The 21,224-nt window shown below is 35.9% G+C and overlaps 1 protein-coding gene across 1 annotated transcript in view; it reads left to right on the top strand.

Annotated features, from left to right (window-relative positions):
• Window positions 1-21,224, top strand: part of ptprt (protein tyrosine phosphatase receptor type T) — a 535,469-nt gene that overhangs the window by 338,179 nt on the left and 176,066 nt on the right. The window contains exons 13-14 of the mRNA XM_056460746.1: window positions 16,110-16,146; window positions 21,054-21,110. Of these exons, the coding sequence (XP_056316721.1) occupies window positions 16,110-16,146; window positions 21,054-21,110 (94 nt within the window). The remainder of the gene's footprint in view (window positions 1-16,109; window positions 16,147-21,053; window positions 21,111-21,224) is intronic.

Here is a 21,224-nt window from a genome sequence, read left to right as displayed (position 1 = left end):
GGAAAAACTGAACGCTTCACTAGAGAGAAAACAGTTAAACAGAGCATCTGCAGCGTGAGGATAAAGAACGAGCCTCCTCCATTCAGCCTCTTTACTTTCTCTTTCTCTCTTTCGTGGATAAGGAAGTGGTGTTGCACACACAGACATCTATTAGCCTACATTATTTATTTAGTTTGTTAAGCTCAAAGATTTGTTTCAAAACTATTTCTAAATTTAATTCTAATTTCCAGCAAACGTCCTTTGCCCCATGTGGTCCAAAACCTGACAGGTGGACAAATCTAAGCTTGTTTTTAATAAAACAAATATAAATATGCATATAATAAATACTACTACTACCAATAATAACATTATACAAAAGCAAATTGGCATGAATAAACTGAAAAAGAGGTGAAGAATGATGGAGGCAGTGGTTTTCATATTTATGTAGACATTTTTTTTTCTACATATAAAAATATTATTTTAATCCTTTAATTCTTTTTCATTTGTAAAGATATTTGTGTATCGCTGTACATTTGGTGTGTATTAAGCAATGTGTAAGCGAGGCGCACAACTAACACGCTCTGTGCTGGACTTTAGACCTGCTGGTCAATTGCACAGTCTATTTTAGTTCCTTGAAAAAGCAATGTGCCAACAGTACGCTTTAACACACCTCTTTACTAGACCAGAACAACTATGAGTCCACAAACTGGTGCAAATGGATTTGCTGTTTTAACAACGTGGTGTAAAACAGGAAAACCCGGGTTGCGTTGGTCTGAAAATAGCAACACGTTGCGGCCAGCATTTCTTGTGCATTATTGTGCCAGATGTATGATAGGGCCCTTCATCTTTCAGCATATGCAAAGGCCTTTAAAAGTCATGCTGGCATTTGGCTCACATGAGAAGTGATAATGATGATATGTGAATTTAATGTGGACTACAGTGGCCTGCTTATGCTGACATTATGGAGCAAAGATAGTTCATTAGAGAGCAATGCACCGCATTGTTACTTATTAAGAGTTGTGCACACTGAAGTGACAATTAAAATGACACGACTTTCTGAATGTCTTGGCCATTTCCACTGATGGAGAAACAATTTCCATTCAGAAAAAAAGTAGTTCTTACTTAAAAGTAGAAAGAAAAAAAATCAATTAGAACTATACAGTACACTATACATTTAAACTATACATTTAAAATAATTACTTCAAATAAAAAGAGAGCCAAATTGCTAAAATTTTAATATTAAGATTCATTCATTCATTTTGTTTTCGACTTAGTCCCTTTATTAATCCTGGGTCGCCACAGCGGAATGAACCGACAACTTATCCAGCACATGTTTTTACGCATGAGATGCCCTCCCAGCCGCAATCCATCACTGGGAAACATCCACACACACTCATTTACACACATACACTACGGACAATTTAGCCTACCCAAATCACCCATACCACGTCTTTGGACTTGGGGGAAAACAGAGCACCCGGAGGAAACCCACACGAACACGGGGAGAACATGCAAACTCCACACAAAAATGCTAACTGATCCAGCCGAGGCTTGAACAAGCGACCTTCTTTAATATTAAGATAAAAACAGAAAATCTAAATATAAAATTATTTAAAACTTTTTATTTATCACAATATAGGGCTGGGCGATTTGGCCTAAAATCAAAATCAAAATTAATTGAACATATTTACTCGATTACGATTAATGAACGATTATTTTATGTATTTATACATTTTTTTTGCCCTCATAGTTCACTGACAAGTTTTATCTGAGGTCAAAAGACATCTCTGGCACAGATTCCAATGATCATCAATGTAGTGCAAAGTAAGGCTCAAGAATGAGACCGGAGATCAGATGTGGCTGCAAAGTGGCCGCAGAAGTTAAAATCAGTCACAGCCCTTAACAGAGCGGGGTCACATGACACAAATGGGAAATTAATTAAAGTCGTCTTTAAAAAATTTGATCGATTATAGGTTCTGCATGTCGATTACTTTAATCACCCAGCCGCATTACAATAGTTCCTCAATGAATATAAAACAATACTGAGCATCACTTTGATTTAAACAAGATATATAAAATTTGCAATGTTTTCTGTTTTACTGTAATGATTGTAAAATATTTCTTATTAATATTTCTCAATAAAAATAAAAATAAAATAAACTGCATGAAATGTGAAATAGAACTACTCTTATTTCATTATCTCACAATAATAATAATAATAATAATAATAATAATAATAATAATAATAATAATAATAATAATGTTAATAATAATAATTATTATCATTCATTCATTCATTCATTCATTCATTCATTCATTCATTCATTTATTTTAAATGTTGCTTTATGGTCTAAATGCTTTTGCTTACCACTGTATACAGCAATGGTAATATTTTATATTTTTTTAACTATAAATGTCATAAAAAATCGTTGCAATTTTTTCTATTTTACTGTAATAATTGTAAATAATTTTTCATTAATATTTCACATTCAAAATAAAACAAAAATAAAACTAAATAAAGTAGAACTACACTTATTATTATTATTATTATTATTATTATTATTATTATTATTAATAATAATAATAATAATAATAACAATAACAATAACAATAACAATAATAATAATAATAATAATATAAAAAACTATTATTAGTATTATTATTGTTGTTATAGTTATTTTATTTGTTTATTATTATTAATAATATTATTATTATTAAATTTTAATAGCAATTTCATACATTTCTCTTTAACATTTGAGCCTTTCTGTATTTTATTTTATTTTATTTTATTTTATTTTATTTTATATTTATTTATTTATTTTTTTTCTTTTTTTTTTTCTTTTTACAAAACATTTACATGCAACTAAACTCCTGAATGAACCTGCTTTACTGCCCACTCCTCACTAGGTTTGCATTTCTGTAATCGGAGACTGCGTTTGCCTCATTAAATATTGCATTCGGTCATCGAAATGAAATACCTAAAGCAGTACTCATACATTCATGAATGATTAATTGCTTCTTAATTGCATAAATGGAACAGGAATGGCCTAAATCAAGGGTTAATTAGCGTATCACCCTCGTCCTGTTGTTGGGTTCAGTTCGTCAGCATCTGATAGCATTGATACTCTTGGATGCAGACGAATCATTTCTCACTCGCTATGTCTGGGATTGCTTTTGAAGCGTCTCGCGCTTGTTTCACACATTTCTTTTTTTGCGAATCTCTTGCCGTCTCTTTCTTCATTTACACCTTACGCTGCACTCAGCTGTCACGTTTGCCTTTGTTCTTATGAAAAACAGAGCGCTCTGGATGAATGGAAATGATACAGACAACAAAAGCAGCTCGTGTCATAGTTTATTGTTTTGTTTTTAAGTTCTTTTCCTCTATCCTCTTGCTAATACTTCGACTTCAGGAGGTGTTACTCCCGAAAGCGCCGTCTCCTGAAATAGCAGCGTCACCGACTCCAGTACCTCCAGACGACTGGCTGATGCCACTTTTTCTTTTGTCATTTCGTACCATACGTTTCTTTTATTCATTCTCACTAGAGCGTTTTTTTTTCCTCTCCAGCCTCTAATGTGGAGATGATTGCCTCAGGAGGTTGTTGTAATCATTCATACCTGCGTTCATAATTCGTAATTATAAGCATTCGTTTCACAATCTGTTTAAAACCCCACAGAAGCTGGGTGAACTCTGTTTAAATTGTCATACGCTTTCATTTAGGCTTTTGTTCATGTTTGATCGGGGATGTTTTTGATTTACCTGTTTATGCGATACACTGAAGATGATTATAACCAATAGATTCAAGAAAACATTAGATTTTTTTATTTACTTCCCAAGAAAACATGAGTGGTGTTTTAATATACTGTAATGCGGATTGTGTCAAAGCCGCTGTAAAAGGGATAAACATGCAATAATACAAATCAGGTGTGTAGATTCATCAAGTTCAATACCTCAAGAATATTAATGATTCAATGATGATTCAGTTCAGATCAATCTGAATGTGTGATGAAGGATCTGACAAGACAAGCTAAAAGTGACTGCAAAACTGCTAACAAATTGACCCTACTGCTATGCGTTAGGGCTGTACGATATTGGAAAAATCTAACATTGCGATATTTTATTTTTCTGCGATATATTTTGCGATATACTGTATCTGTACATTTCCACCAAATGATTGAATAGCAATATTTGGTAAGAATTTAGTCACACATTGTTTTAAGGTTCAATTTTCGCTTCTAGCAAACAATTAAATATGACTTTTACTTCAAGAATCTGGCAGAAATTCACCCATATTCACATTTTTGCATTGACTTTGTATGTAATCTACTCTCATGATTATGTAATTTTGATGTGAACATAGCATTGAGGCATTGCTAGAAAAGTTTGAGTGGTTGTTAAAGGAGCATTGGATGTAACTTGGTGCTATCAAGGTTATAATGTGTGGTGGCTATAGAGAGTTGGTGGGACATTGCTAAAGAAATCTTAGTGGTTTCTAGGGAATTCGGGTTGTTACAGGGTGGTTTCCAAGGGGTGGTACTAGGTGGTTGGTATGGAATTCTGGATGGTTTATTCACCTTATTTTGCAATGAAGAAGTAAGCTCTTTTCTGTGATTGTTAGATCTTCTGAATAATTTACCTAGGCAGGAAATGACTAGGAATAACAAATGAAAGTAAACATTAAAAAGGCTTGCTCTACAAACAAGTGTGTGCTCCTATTCTGATTGGTAGCTATGTTGATGACGTCACAGTGTGGAATAGAGATTGACATCTTCACGGACGAATGGGAAACTGGAATGGGCGTACCTGAGAATTGACAGAGAGAGAGGGAGGGAGCGAGCGAAAGAGAGAGAGAGAGAGAGAGAGAGAGCACACACACACACACACACACACACACACACACAAGCAAAACATACAGGAATATACATTTGACTGTAACAATGACAATACTTAAATGACTAAAATAATGTAATATCAGTTTACAACATCAAGTACTTTTACAGCTAAAAATCAATGGAACTGAATGACACTGGAAGTCTCAAGACAAAAGAATAAGGTCAAGAGGGGAAAAATAATAGCTCACCCCTGTGTCTGTTGCATATATGTGGTTTGTTGTCCTTTCTTCAGATCCAACAATGTGTTTGCTCTTTGACTTTGTTATTAGATAGAGTCGTCTTCCTAGGTTGCACTAGCTGTTGTCATCAGTTGTGAATTGCGGCCGGCGTGTCAAGATAACTGTTGTAATGGCCAAATAATCCATAACATGCTTCAGAATTGAGTGAGCGAATAACTACAAAACCTATTGACTGTAGATCTGCTCTCTTATGGATTAACTCTAGTAGGCATGGCAAAAAGCCTGACAATGGCATGAAATCCATATTCCTCAACTTCTCTAGCTAACCATTAAGCATTTGTCATAAGAGTCCTGTGTTCTTACTAAAACATGTCAATGAAAACTTGTCACTCAAGCTTAGTAAATTACAGTTGGCTAGGTTTATCTGTGAAGAGCTTTTATCTTTTTTCTGTCTTTTTGATTTTAATTTGCTTTCCACTTTTTTCAAGCTGTCATGCTTGTCCCATGCTTTCAGTTTCTCCTCAACCGACATCAGGTTTGCATTCATTTGGTTTCTGAATCAACAAAACCACTACCGCAACCACACAGTAATTCGCCAAGAACTGGCTCAGTATATATAAACATTCATTCATTCATTTTCTTGTCGGCTTAGTCCCTTTATTAATCTGGGGTCGCCACAGCGGAATGAACCGCCAAATTTTCCAGCACATGTTTTACGCAGCTTATGCCCTTCCAGCCGCAACCCATCTCTGGGAAACATCCACACACACTCATTCACACTCATAACCCACAGACAATTTAGCCTACCCAATTCACCTGTACCGCATGTCTTTGGTCTGTGGGGGAAACTGGAGCACCTGGAGGAACACCACGCGAACGCAGGGAGAACATGCAAACTCCACAGAAACGGCAACTGATCCAGCCGAGGCTCGAACCAGTGACCTTCTTGCTGTGAGGTGACAGCACTACCTACTGCGCCACTGCGTCGCCATATATATAAACATATATATATAGTATTATATAATATATATATATATATATATATATATATATATATATATATATATATATATATATATATATATATATATATATATATATATAGTTTTTATGGCCTTCTATACACAAGCCAAATTTCTGCTGTGACATTCAGATGGTAGTATCAGAATTTGCCGTCAACAACATGAAAGCATAAAGCCATCCTGCCATGTATCAACGGTTCAGGCTGGTGGTAGTGGTGTAATGGTGTGGGGGATATTTTCTTGGCACACTTTGGACCCATTAGTTCCAACTGAGCGTCGTGTCAGCGCCACAGTCTACCTGAGTATTGTTGCATGCCTTTATGACCATAGTGTACCCATCTTCTGATGGCTACTTCCAGCAGGATAATGCACCATGTCATAAAGCGCGAATCATCACAGACTGGTTTCTTGAACATGACAATCAGTTCACTGTACCCAAATGGCCTCCACAGTCACCAGAGCTCAATCCAATAAAGCACATTTGGGATGTGGTGGAATGGGAGATTTGCATCATGGATGTACAACCGACAAATCTGCAACAACTGCGTGATGCTATCATGTCAATATGGACCAAAATCTGTGAGGAATGTTTCCAGCACCTTGATGAATCTATGCCATGAAGGATTAAGGCAGTTCTGAAGGCAAAAGTAGGTCCAACCTGGTACCAGTGATGTGTACCTAATAAAGTGGCCGGTGAGTGTATATCCGCCATGACTTAATCAAATATTTTTTCTAAGCGAACACAATACAAAAGAATTGCAAAACATTACAAATTACCACTGTTTATGAAGCTGTGCAATTAATACCTGTTCAATTTAATCACTTTAGCACCATCATCAGGACATACAGTGCCCACATTATTTGTAGACCATTTCAAAATGGCAATACTGGTCCATGAACAGTTCCTGCTTGTCGTCAAACTATTTCAGAACTGTAATGAGATGTGATTCAGTCACAACTAATGTTAACACAGCTGTCATAAAAAAAGAAATTATCAATATGTGGAGCTTTTGGGTTCTTAGAAGCTGTGTAAATGAAAATTCTAAAACAGGAAATACATTAGGACCATTGTTATTGTTTACATCCCTCAAAATGCTCTATAGAAGGTATTAAAATCCAGTAACGATACTGCATGCAGTCTGGTTGCAGTAATACAGCAGTCTGTCAGAATAATCGAGTTAAATGTTTACAAGTCTCTTTTCTTCATCACCTTGCGGTTTCCGTTGAGCTCTAAATTTTTTCTTTTCTGCACCTCTTTCTCAGCCTTTCTCTTTCCGTCATTACACGGTCATCGTAAAAAGCCTTTGACAGTCTGTCAGTGAATTATTTGACTGGAGGGGCAGACAGTATAGCTCAGCTGTCACTTCCTGTAGGGATGTTTCCCATCAGCCAAGACCCCCTCCTATTATTCCATTCCCCAAGTCCCAGCGCTCAGACTGCAGAAACGAAGCACCGTTATGCAGCGCTCGCCTTCTTTCTCACCTTCTCTTAACAGAATTACTGGAGCGGGCCACGGTGCGGTGATGGTTTCAATGTTTTGACATGTACCATGGAACTAAAATTCAGAAAAAAACTGTTCAAAACTGCATTTATCCTCACCAGCCTCTGTAATAGTTACACATTCCTAGTACTGGGTTGAATCTTCTATGTGGCATTGTTCAGGGATTCTTTTTGATAACATCATACAGTTGCTGGAGATCTGATGTCTACAAATCTCCTCAGTATCATGTGAGTCGTCTCATTTCAGTTTAATGAACACATTGTCATGTTCAAGAAACCAATTTGAGATGATATTTGTTGTGATCTGTTAGGGCTCATTTACACATAACACATTTTTCGCCATAGTGGAATGAACCGCCAACTATTCTGGCATACGTTTTACGCAGCGGCTGCTCTTCCAGCCGCAACACAGTACTGGAAAACACCCATACACTCAGACATTCACACATTCATACACTACGGCCAATTTAGCTCACCCAATTCACCTATAGTGAATGTCTTTGGACTGTAGGGGAATCCGGAGCACCTAGAGGAAACCCACGCCAACACGAGGAGAACATGCAAACTCCGTACAGAAATGCCAACTGACCCAGCCGGACCCGAACCAGCGAACTTCTTGCTGTGAGGCGACAGTGCTAACGACTGAGGCATCGTGCCATCCTACTACTTTTTCATAGTTTTTTCAATGTAAACGTGTACCTCTTAAGGCCCAAGGTGTTTTTTTACATGCGTTTTTTTATTTCTCTTTGCTATTTGGGCTTATTTGAACCTAATTGGAATAAAAAAGTATCATCTTTTGATATGATGTATTTTTAGAGAAAAATGATGTCCATATATGGAAACTCGTAGTCCGAATTTACATAAAACACTTTTTCCTGACTGTTTTTTAATGTATATTTAACATATACATTTTTTTAACATGTTTTGACTATCAGAGAGTAAAAGCAATTTATTTTATCCTATATTGTACAGTTAAAAATAGTGTTTGGGACATTTCATATGCTGCAAAACAATTGCAGGATGACACTGTATGTCTGTAACAAAATATAAAACATTCAAAGTATTTTAAATAGCCACTTAAATGCTAAAATGTGCTGTCCACCTATGTGGCAACTAAGCCATAGGAGGTTGATGGCAGTGCATGGCAGTTACACTCACATTTCTTGTCTTTTGAAGCACCGTGCACATGGCCACCATGTTTTTTAGATGCTGTGTCAAGTTAAAAGAACTACAACTTTTACATGCAGCATTGCTCATCAGTGTCAGTATCAAAGCAGTGGACCGATGAGAAGAACTCAGAGGCATGGGACGGGTTGCAAGTGTCTGTTTACAAGTGCTCTGTGGCTGTGTCTGGATACCCTCATGCTCTACACTGCATTATTAAAAAAAAAACAGACACAAAAGCACTGTTTGTGTGAATGAGCCCTTGTCCTGCTTGATGTAGCCATTACTGGGTAAGGGATGAACATGGTCAACAACCACAGTTAAGTCAAAAGCTCTAGAATACACAAGACATGTCACTTGTGTAGTTTTGAATGGGGAAAAGTGTAACTGTCAATATGGCGCATGAAGCCCCGCCTACTAGTACTGGAGCCAATCATCGATTGATATAAACCGATGTTTTCCATGGGAAAAGCTCAGACTAGACGTGTAATTTTACGACAGTTTGGGGGTTATCAAACGCTATAGAATCTCAGTGAATATTTCCTACACAGGCAGAAGAAATATATCCAAATTACGCTTGAAATCTGTACTTTTAAATGAACCAAGTGCGCTTAAATACAATTTTTTGGGGGGTTTTGTAATCTGTATGAAAGGAATGCAAGGTACAGTCCGCCCTGTCAAAACCACATCACATGACAGACATTTCTGGAGGAGATTCGCCATCAAGACCAAGTGGTGGATTACTTCAGAAGAGCAGCACGATCTGACGCAGCATTATTTAGAGGATGTTAATGTGTAGAACAGCCATAATTGAGATTGGTGTCGTGATCTCCGTTCATTTTGAGTGCGCATGCGCTCTAGCTCGAGCCACCTGAAAATATCAAGATTTAGTTTAAGTCGAACGTTTAGAAACAAAAATTATAAGACTTGTTGTTTAATTTTATTGGTGATTCCAAATATGTAATGTAATTGTAAGCTTGGCAAACAGTAAACAATGCTCTCTTGATACTAAGAGGTGCAACGTGTGCCAAGAAATGATTCTTAACATAGGTATCAGATCTATTAGAGAACCATACTGTAGAATGGATCCAAATTTCCTATTATTAATTCATTTCTTATTATTAATGTAAAAAGTCTGATCATATCATAAATGCTGTATGTTAAAGGGCACCTAAAGGGCTGTATGTTAAAGGGCACCTAGGTTACCCCTTTTTTCAGATTTATTATGAATCTTTTGTGTCTTCAAAATGTGTCTGTAAAGTTTCAGCTTAAAACACCAATCAGGTTTTTTATTATACCTTTTATAAGATTCTATTTTATAAATTTTTGCACCAGGAGGCTGTTTTGTTGTACTTAAAGGCTAGTCCTCCCCGCCCACCGTTTCTACATGCCTTTCTGCATGCCTTAAATCTCCTCCTTCGGCTGTGTCAGACAACAGACAGACATAAAGGAAGCAGATCTCATGTAACGTTTGTGAGAAATACTACAGTAAGAACTTTACCAATTAGTATTTGATGCATTTGTTGTGGAGTTGCAACGATGAGTCACACACAATGTCGTTACAAAGTTCACGCGCTCACACACAGACACACACACACACATACACAGCACAGCAGACACACACACACACACACACACACACACACACACACAGACAGACAGACAGCGCGCATGTTTAGCTTTGCACTCTTTTTGCATGCAAATATGACAAGACACAGGTTAATCTCCACTGCTGTATGGATATCTGTTATGTTAATGTACAAAATAAACCTGATTTAATCGGCTGTGCTGATGAAGTAAAGCTGAAGTAAATCGCTGTAATTCATTACACACATGCACTGTTTTAAAACATTTTAAACTTGTGAAACTCACTCTTCTTGATCACATTTGATGATAATTGATGATCCTAGCAAACTGAACAGACTTTTTATTGCCGGTTGCTTTGCGCTTGTCTTTTGTCAATTGGTCCACCATTTTTATGTTGTTAAATTAAAAAAAAAAAAAGGACTGGGTGTGTTTATTTCAACCCAATATGACGGTCTAAACACTATACCTACACATTTGTCTGTCCAAACAGCTTGAAAAGTAGATTTTTCACCATAGGTGCCCTTTAAAACAAAAATATAATTAAGACTCATAAGATTAGGATATCTTTTTTTTTTTTTGTCTTTTGTTTTTTCGGACTCCAAGCTTTCTGATGTTAGCTGACTTGAATGTCACTGGTGAGCTCTTCTTCTGCTGCTGTAGCTCATCTGCTTTAAAGTTTTGATCTGCAGACCTCGGTTGTAACGTGGTTATTTGAATTGCCTTTCTCTCAGCTTATCAACTATTTTAATTCAAGTCTGATCTTTGGTATCAAAATGCATTTTTTCCACAGAACTGCTGCACATTTGTTCTATTGTTTCTCCTTTTTCAGACCATTCACTGTAAATACTAGAGATGATTGTGTGTGTGAAAATTTCAATAGATAATCAGTTTGTGAAATTCTCAGACCAGACTACATTCAGATACACTTAAATCACCTTTCTTCTCAATTCAGATTGTCTTGACCTCATTTATCATGTCTAAATGCACCGAATGCTGCACTTTGAATGGTTGATTAGATATATCTTATTTGTATAGGGCTTCTCACGATAGATATTGTTCCTAAGCAGCTTTACTAAAGGTCCACATAATTGTTACAGTCAAAATTGAAAATGTTTATGGAGTTGTGTATAGGGTGGACATAGTTATATATGCAGTTATACATTATATAGTGTCCTTCCAAAAAGATATTTGCCTTAACAATCAGTTGCTGACTGTAAAAAGGAGTGTAACTAAGAGTGTCTCATTGATGTTACTTTGAATGGTGTCAACATTCTACCATTGCACCTCATTTTTTATAAGAGTTCCTTTACTATAGTATACTGTAGAATGGGACCAACCTCACTACTATTATGCCTTTAAATATAATAGCAATCTAAAATAGACTAATAGTAGCCTATTTTTGGCCTCGCTCCTAGTGTTCTGGTTTTGTAGCTTGTATCTTCTCCTCCCTCTGTCCGTCTGCATACTGTAGCATGTCCTCATAAAACTCGAACGGTATTACTTTCAGCTTTTTTACAATGGCCGGCAGAGTTTGACCCTGCTTGTCCGATAGCAGTCTGTGACAGGCAGATGGTCCGCTCACATATGGACCCCTCTCCGCCTCGCTGTGTCAATCCACCCCCTGCTTCAATGCCACAATCAGATGGGACAAACTGTCACCGACAGCGAGGTCACATGTTAGTGGCTGCTCTTTTCCACTGCATTGACGCTTCATTTTTCAGTGTCAACAGTGTGAGTTGAGGGCGGTGTTGTGTTTGCATTCATCAGCATTGGATGTATTTGAGCAACCCGTATTGGCTTTGATTAGCCGTGAGCCAAATTGATATGTGCAATGAAGTGTTGCTAAGGGGATTTTTCATGTTTTTGAAGAGAGCCACTGATATAGGCATAGTGAATTTATACAATAAATATAAAGAGAGAGAGAGAGAGAGAGAGAAAGAGATTTGAGACAGATACTGTAATGCCTCTTCAAAATGCTTTTTATGATTGATTTATTATTGGTGTTTGCCAAGGCGAGACTCACTACAATTTTTCGGATTAAATATTTAATCAAATACCAATCCCGTCCATGCTGAAATGATGCCTCAATTCATGTGTCTTGTTGAGAAGACGTTTCCTTTGACTTTTCTAAGTTATTTGTCTAGCCATTTTCACCTGGTGGGTGTTTTCCCACCACTACATGAAGGTAATCCAGAGAGTAATCGTTATAAACAGGCAAATCTTCAGAACAGCCATTAAAATGGCATAAACAGGAAACAAAGTAAGAGTCAAAAACACGGTAAGGCTAGACAGGAAAGCACTTTGAAATGCTCACTTACAGACTGGGTCATGTTCTGACCAATTAGAGCAGAGTAAGCTTTCATCTCATTTTTACAGATCTTTGAAGCAACCATTTCAGAATCGGTGAGAAAAGAGCACTGATGCTGCTGTATATGATGCCAGTTAAATTATTAGTTCTTCTCTGCTTGTTTGTCTTTGTTTTGTTTGTTTGTTTTTGTTTTTTTTAACACTGCTTTTTATAAGTCCAGACAGGAAAACACTTTAAATTGATTACAGGATACAAGACTCAGCAAAGTGTGTGCGTAAGTGAGGTGTATATATAGTCTTGTTAATCAGTCCTCATGAGCTTCACCTGTGTGTTTGCAATCAATGATAATCTGGAACTGGTGTGTGTGAGGTGCATTATGGGATATGTAGTCCAGTTCAGTGTTAGATGTGTTGTGAGTAAATGTTTTCCAGGGATTCCAGGCTAGATTACTGGTGATTGTGACAAATACAATAACATTTTGAGTTCACGTAACTTGTTTCTATTAAGTTGAAAGAACTCTAATTAAAAATGCAAGTTAAAGGAACTCATTTAATTTAATTAATTGCACTGATTGATTATACAGTGCGGATTGCAGTGAAAGATATGCAGTGAATTTTGAGAAAGCCATGATGAAGTTTGCATATTTAAGAACATTCATGTAGTTTAAAGTGAATGAATTGATCTAATGTAACTTGTAGCACACTTAGCTGTATTAGCATTATTAAAGTCACATTTGTGGAAAAAATGCGATTGCGAGATAAAAAATTAGTTATCTATATGGTTTGTGGCGACAATAAGCTTGAGAAGGAAATAAAACATGCTATAGTGCCTCCTGTAGCAGTTCTGGGATAGCAACATGTGCTTTTTATTGCGTTCTGACACTCTTTTCAGCTTTATATCACAGTATCCTTATAACACAGCATAACCTAATCAAATATTTTCAAAACATTTCAAGAGCCTGCGATGTATAGAAATGATTGTTTACGTGCGTACCGAGATGAGCTGCACAAGGACAGCAGATCTAATCAAAACAAGTGGCTGTTGTAAACACGCTTACCGAAACACATGGTAGCATCTGGCTCCTTGTCTCAGCGCTCTAAACTTCCATGCAGACTTCACACCAAAATCTGCAGACTAATTAACACCTGTCATGTCACGCAAGGCTTTCAGAGGATGCAAGTGAGATTTTTATCATCATGGCTGGCGTTCCAAAGGAAGATAAGCTTTTGAACAGAATAAAATAGAACTGCACGTTAAATGAAAAGTATTATTTGCGGTATTGTTTTATGGCTCACTGAAAAAAAAAGATATGTTGGATTTACTCTATTGTTTGAAGGTGGTAAGTGGTTGCAAACAATTTAAATGGGCTGAATTTAAACAAACAATTAAAGTTGAACATTACTAAATTTTATTTGTTTGTTTAAATTCAGTCCATATAAATTGTTTCTAAATGCTTTCCCTAAAAAAATTGTAGTAAATCCAATGGATCATTTTTCAGTGTTTTTCAGTAGTATAACCTTTTGTGCATATAAAAAACATTCAAAGCTCAAAGTGGAGGCTAAAGATTTTTGAGTTATTTCCTCCAACTGCCTAAATCAAGTAATTCTAGTTTTACTTCCTGCACAAACTTATTTAGGTGTTTAACAGATTTGGACCCATAAACACTAATACTTTCACCTGAAGTCTAAAAAGATTTTTTGTGTTGGTAACATATCAACAAGAGGGATGAGGATTGTTGGTGCCAATAACCTCATGGGCAGTTCACTGACGTGTAGCGCTGTTCCGATTCAGGAGTCCTAAGTTCGAGTGCCAACTCTTAGCCCTTTCCCAATCCAGTCCGCCAATTTGTTTCTCCAACTTCGCTTCTTGTCAAGCTACTTTCCTGTCATAATAAGAGGAAAAATATCAAAAAATAAATCTTAAAAAATAAGCATAAGCATTTGTGCTCAGATTGATATAATAGAACAATTGTTTTCTTCAATATGTTAGGAAATACTGCCTTTGGAGCTGAAATATGGCCATTTTGGATTCATTATAAATGTAAAGCAGTAAAGCAAACAATCAGACCAATCAGAACAGGGTTGGCTTTCATAAAGGTGGGGTTAAGAAAGAACACATATTTAATGCAATCATTTCAGAATCTGAGTTTTTTGTTGTTGCTGTTGTTGTTTGCTATTGCATATACAGTTGAAGTCAAAATTATCCCAACATTTCCCAACTGATGTTTAACAAAGCAAAAAAAATTCCACAGTATTTCCTATAATATATATATATATATATATATATATATATATATATATATATATATATATATATATATATATATATTTAATATATATATTTTTAGTTTGGCTGGAATGAAGTATATATATTTTTTTATTTTAAACAATTTTAAGGTCAAAATTATTAGCCACTTTAAAAATTTAATTTTTTTTTCAATTGGCTACAAAACAAACCATTGTTATCCAAGAGCCTAATAATCATACCTTGTCTAGTTGACATAATAACATTTTAATTGCACTTGAAGTTGAGTAATAGTTATTAAAATCGTTTTGAAAACCATGCAGTTTAAAATATTCTCTCCATAACAGCACTTGAGAAATATTTTTGGAACCATTTAAATACATCATGAGGAACTTTAACGTGACTGCATATACAAAGTTGGCCCATGGAAACCTTTGACTTGGCCCGCCATGCCATCTGAGAAGAGTTAAAATGATGGGGATGCCTCAGAGATTGTCATTTCTAATGTTTTATTGATAAGATACAAAAAAAAGCTAACTGAAATTAAATGTCTCAATTTAAATGCTGTAATTTAGTTTAAAATGTATATACCATCACCCGACAGATAGAGGACAATGCAGAGACTTTGGTGTGCAAACCAAGGCCAAAACAGATTCTGCTTGACCAGTGTATTCAGATTTGAACTCCTGCATTTATTAATCAATTCAAAGTGATGTCTTATATTAATTTTTAAATATTATGAAATAAATTAGAAAGTTACAAAGTGCAACTTTAATGTAAAATATTTTAATATATATTTAATATGATTTGGTTATTGATCCTTCATACGAAAAGGTTTGGGCACCCCTAGGTTACACAGTACCATTAAATGTTTTTTTTTTTTTTTATTGAATCAAATCAGGTTGTATGTGGTATGAATAAACAGTCTATATTTTGCCACCTTAAATACCATACAGTACATTATAGCTGTAGTCACTTTACATGCATAGAAACATAATAACGTTGGCTTCTGTCTGTTTTGGCCCCAGCGCTGCATCTGCGAATCCTCCGCTATCATTAGAAATGTTGTTATATAATTAACTGTTTCTTAATGTCACGCACCTCATGATGAAAATAACCCGCACTTCATTGTGTTGCAATTACAAAGATCACTGTAGCTTGACAAAAACAATGTTCCTCAATATGGAATGATTCTGACGTTTAATTAAACCACAAACTCTCCTCTGCTTTTTCCAGGAAACCAAAATCAACTGCGTGCGACTTGCCACCAAAGGTATGAGAATTGTTTCACTTCTTGTTAGCTTGTGTGAATGACACATTCTATTATTATTATTATTAAATATTGATTTACTCATTGATTTATTTGCTTGTTCCTTTGTATATTCAGATGAGACAAAGTTCGTTCTTTGGCTGGGTTGATATATTCCCTGTAGCCCAACACACTCAATGAAATCAAGTAATACTTTGGTTGGAATTAAGCGAATGTAATTTTAAAATGCTTGGTATTATTAATAGAACGTTGATTTTATAGTGGAACCCATTACTAAACATGATGAGGAACAACAACAAAAAGAATAAAGGACAAAGCCTTTTCATTGTACAGTCTGAAAAAGCTGAGTCGCATCAGACTGAGATTAGCGCTCCCGGTTTCATTGAAAAATCTCAAATCCCATTTTATTTTACCTGCATGATTATCTGCCTCTGGCCAACAATTCTGTTCAGTTTCTTTTGCTCCATTTCATTTCCCCTTCTCTCCTAGTAAAAAAAAGACCCTTTTACATAATCACTTCCAGGAACAGAGCAATCACAAGAGACTTTCTATTATTTAATGGACATCACAGATAAAGAGACACTATAGCCGTGCAGCGCTACAGACTCACATTTGATTTCTTCCCCATTCTTTCTTTTTCCCATTTTCTTTTGTTCACTTTGGCATTTTTTTCTCCATCTCCTTCAGTAAGCTTGCTTCTGCACACACCTGTTTGTTTGTTTGTTTTGTTTTGCTCAACTCATTTTATTTTGCTCCATGTCAGGTTTTTTTTCTCTTCTTATTAAATTTTTTTTAGTCATGGCCTGTTTTCCTTTCATATCCCAGATAGATCTGTCCTGAGTTGGGTTCTTATTAAAATAACAATCACTTTTGTGTTTCTGCTTTAGATACACATGCTTTGTGCGAGCCTTCTTAATGTTGGTGCTTTGAATAGGTTTAGATTATGGGGTGAATTCACTAAACGGTTGCGTGATATTTGCACAAAAACTCTGCGTCTTATTCGCTCCTGCAATCTAGTTTAATGAGTATGAAATGGTAATGCACTGTATTTAAGTAATTGCCATTCATTTCAGTGCAAACACCCCACCTTTCAGTGTGCATTAAACTATGCCTTAATCAGCTACGGCGCAAATATTTACTACTGCTAAGTAGGCTGTAAATGAAATTACTTTAAGGTTTGTTTAATTCTGGATTTAAAGAGGTCACATGATACTATTTTAAAGGTTACTAGAATAGATGAACATTTTAAAAAAGTAGTATTTTTTCACACACTGCATAGAGGTCTGCACGAGATTAATTATTTTGTTCTGCTCACACAAGGTTTTATTCCACATTTTCTATTTTCTACCCAACCTGACTGTTCCAGCTAAATTTAAATCTGGTTTCCAAAATCTCACGTATAAATTGGGTACTTCCAAAAGAGAGAGATAACAGATAAAGGTGTAGGTTGTGCATTAAGGCTAAATGTCAGTTGTATTCGCCCCTTTATGATGAGACGTGAGCAGTGTTGAGGAGGTTACTTTGGAAATGTACTAGATTACAGATTACAAATTACCCTATTTAAAATGTACTTAGTAGTGTACCTTTTCAATTATAAAAGTGATGTAACTGATTACGTCTGATTACTGTTGGCGATGTCACCGATCAGGGGTGTGTTTCCCAAAACCATCGTTAGCCAATTAAGGTCGCAAGTTCCGTTGTTACAAACATAGTTCGTTAATTTGACGTTTCCCAAATCCCTCAACCCAACAAACATTTGCAAACTGCGTCGCAAACTTGAGCACTTGCAACTACACCTCTGGAGCTGTAGTTAGAAATATAGTTCCTGGCTGTGTTCTATTCCCAGTTATCCCCCTATGCCCTATTCATTCAGAACATTCTAACATTTAAACTTGGAATGATTAAAAATAAAAAAGCATTAATGTCGTCTCTCTTAGGTGTAATTTGCTTTCAAAGTATTTTTACAGTTCAGTTTTAGCGATCTTCGTTTACAATTTTGCTCCTTTCGCAGTGCACTTTGAAAACTTTGATGTCATTTTGAACACAGCCGTAGCTATAGGTGACCTGTTATTTAAAAGCAGAATTTATGTTACGTCTCCAAAGCTTGTGAAAACAAAAAACACAGCAGCATACGTTAATGCTTTTAATTTATAGTGGGTTATTTATTAAGAAATGTATCTATACCGTATTTGAAACGGGCCTCCTGGTTAGAACATTTCTGTAGTGGTTTGCATGTCTAATTGTACTTTTAAAAAATAAAAAGTAAATAAACAATATCCTACTTAATAATGATAATCGTCATCATCATTAATATCAATAATATTATCATTAAAGTATGATTTTTTTTATTTCATAATAAATATTAAATTAATTTTTTAAAATAAATAACCTCATCATTATTTATTTATTTATTTATTTATTTAAATGATTTATTTATGATATTAGAATACGTGCTAGCTTTTGTAAGTAGTTATATGTTTTAGAATAGAATATGTAACATTCTCAATAATATTTGTAAAGCAAACATAGGCCCTATATGTGCTATTTACACATATTTAAATGAATATGGAAACGAGAGCATGCTTTTACCGAAACTAATATTGGATATTATTTTAAATGCTTGTTTGTGTAAAACAATATAATTTGGACAAAGAAATTATGGGGTTCTTCTCTAAGGAAGTAGTTACTCCACCCCGCTTAGAACATCATTCTTTTACGTTATAACTAACGTGGCTCAAACGATGGATCTGCGACAGAAACTACATGTTTTGGGAAACACTCGTCACTACATAGTTTTTTTCCCAAACGATGCATAGTATTATGATAGTTCAGCCGCGAGTTACGTCAATGTTTGGGAAACACACCCCAGAGCGAGAGGTGGCAGTAACGCACCAAAAAATTTGTTGTCGACCACCGAAAAACAGGTAGAAGAAATCGTCATTCTCGCCATCATATGGATTTACTTTCATCGGCTAGACACCGGCCTCACAGCTCAGTGAATGTCAGTGCTGTCACTTATTGTCACTTGTCGTCACTAAACAGTAACTGACTGTTTTCTAATGCAACCTGAAGGACAGTGCATCTTCACTTTGCTTTCCCATGTTGGTAAAGCCCGCTCTGTGGATTGTTATGCAGATGATACGCGCACAGACATGTAGCATGTGCAGAAAGCACTGGTCATGTCTTCAGCATGTGTAACAGTGTAAGAGAATGAGGAAATCACAGATATACTGTTCTATATACAGAACTCAGGGACGCTATGTTGTTAGACCGCCCGCTCCCGTTTAAGTTGCCGACTGCTACCATATTTTATTCGGAAATGCAGACTTCTACTCTGCAGTACCTCAATTCTAGATCTAACTGAAATGCTCTGGTTTGGATTCTACAAAACCCCTCCTATTAAAAAGTCTAAAGTGCTCTGATTGGCCAACTGACCCAGTGCATTGTGATTGGCCAAATACATCAAAGATGTTAAAAATGTAACTCCTCTTACCATAATCACCAGATTCAGCTTTTGAAGAAACGGTTAGCATACACACACACACACGCACATTTCAGTTTGAGCCAGAATCAGGTTCTGGCAATGCAGTTGATTAAATAATGTTGTTATGTTCTAATGAATAGATGTTGTCTATGCCATTTATGATGGTACGTTTTCCATATTGAAACATGGCAACAACACTACAATTCACTGAAGCAGTATTACACTAATATTTCAAACCATCACGTGCAAGTCAGTGGGAGTTATATTCTGGTTTGGCCAAGCTTCATAACACTAAAGGAAAAGAAAAAAAAACATTACAAAGCATCATATGGCCTCTTTAAATTTGTTTTGCAGTTTGATTTTGCAATGCGAGCCTGGATTAACATCTATTTTGATCCTGGAACATCCTTTTTGTTCGAAAATGTAATCCATACCTATTCCCTACCCCCAGACCCAAGCATAACTGTAAATTATTCCCCAAATATGAATGTTGTTCCAGGAATGTTGTTCAATAGCGTTAATCCAGGAACATATCCTACTTGGTGAAATCAGGTTGGCATGTTTAATACCAGTTCAGCATGTCAAAGAGTCAAACTCACTACCAAACACTCAGAATTGTTACTTAAAGGGTTAGTTCACCCAAACATGAAAAGGATACCATGGTTTACTCACCCTCAAGGCAACCTGGATGTATACACCTTTAATTCTGTTCAATTTATTTTAGATAACAATTTGCCTATTTTAAGCTCTACAATGGCAATGAGTGGGATTCGTGCACCGAATCAATGCACTTTTTAAAATAAAATGTCCATATTTAAAACATTATAAACAGTGTTGTGTAACTTCCACTGTCATATGCGTGTTTACGAGAGACTGCCTTTCTCGCGTGGATGCCTTTAGGGTGATTAAATCCTGGGCTAATATTAATTTTGGGGTGAACTAACCCATTGGGACATGCCATTCTGAATTTAGCACAAATTTTGTAGCGTCATTTGCATAAAAATAGATTAATTCAGAATTGCATAACTGCTGCATAATTGATTTCATTTAAAATTACATTTACAAAAGTGACCGCTGACGCAATGCAGTCTTAGTGCATTCCCCCTAAATCTATTTCAAAGTTCAGATATGCAATTGGAGATTTAGAATAAACGTTTTCCGAAGCCGCACTAGAAATCTATTGATAAGATTTTCTGTAAGTCGTATGTCCGTTCCACTAGATGATTCTGGAGTAATATTAACTTCTTCCATTGCGAAATAGCCTACCTGTTGTATATCCTATACATTTGAGTTTCCTTTCCAGCCAAATGTTACTCACTCAAAGGAAGCTCGGATGATCGAGTTGAAAGCATAATTCTTTAGACTATTTTTTCTTTCCTTCTTTTCTCTCATGCATGCCGGCCTGGAACGTAAAACCTTGTCTTAGTGGTAATAGGTAGGGGACAAAATACCACGCCCTACATACTTGTCATTCCCAGTGAAGGTGAATATTATACCATAGTCAAACTTTTCTTTCTTCTTTGTTCTTTCCATCCACATTTCCTCTGCTGTTGTTTCCTCTTTCCTTTTGTTTGGTTTTCAGCCCTCGTTCCTTTAT

This window comes from Danio aesculapii, chromosome 6, assembly GCF_903798145.1.
Source record: "Danio aesculapii chromosome 6, fDanAes4.1, whole genome shotgun sequence".
In the NCBI taxonomy this organism is placed as follows: Eukaryota; Metazoa; Chordata; class Actinopteri; order Cypriniformes; family Danionidae; genus Danio; species Danio aesculapii.
This window is presented reverse-complemented; position numbering and strand designations above follow the sequence as displayed.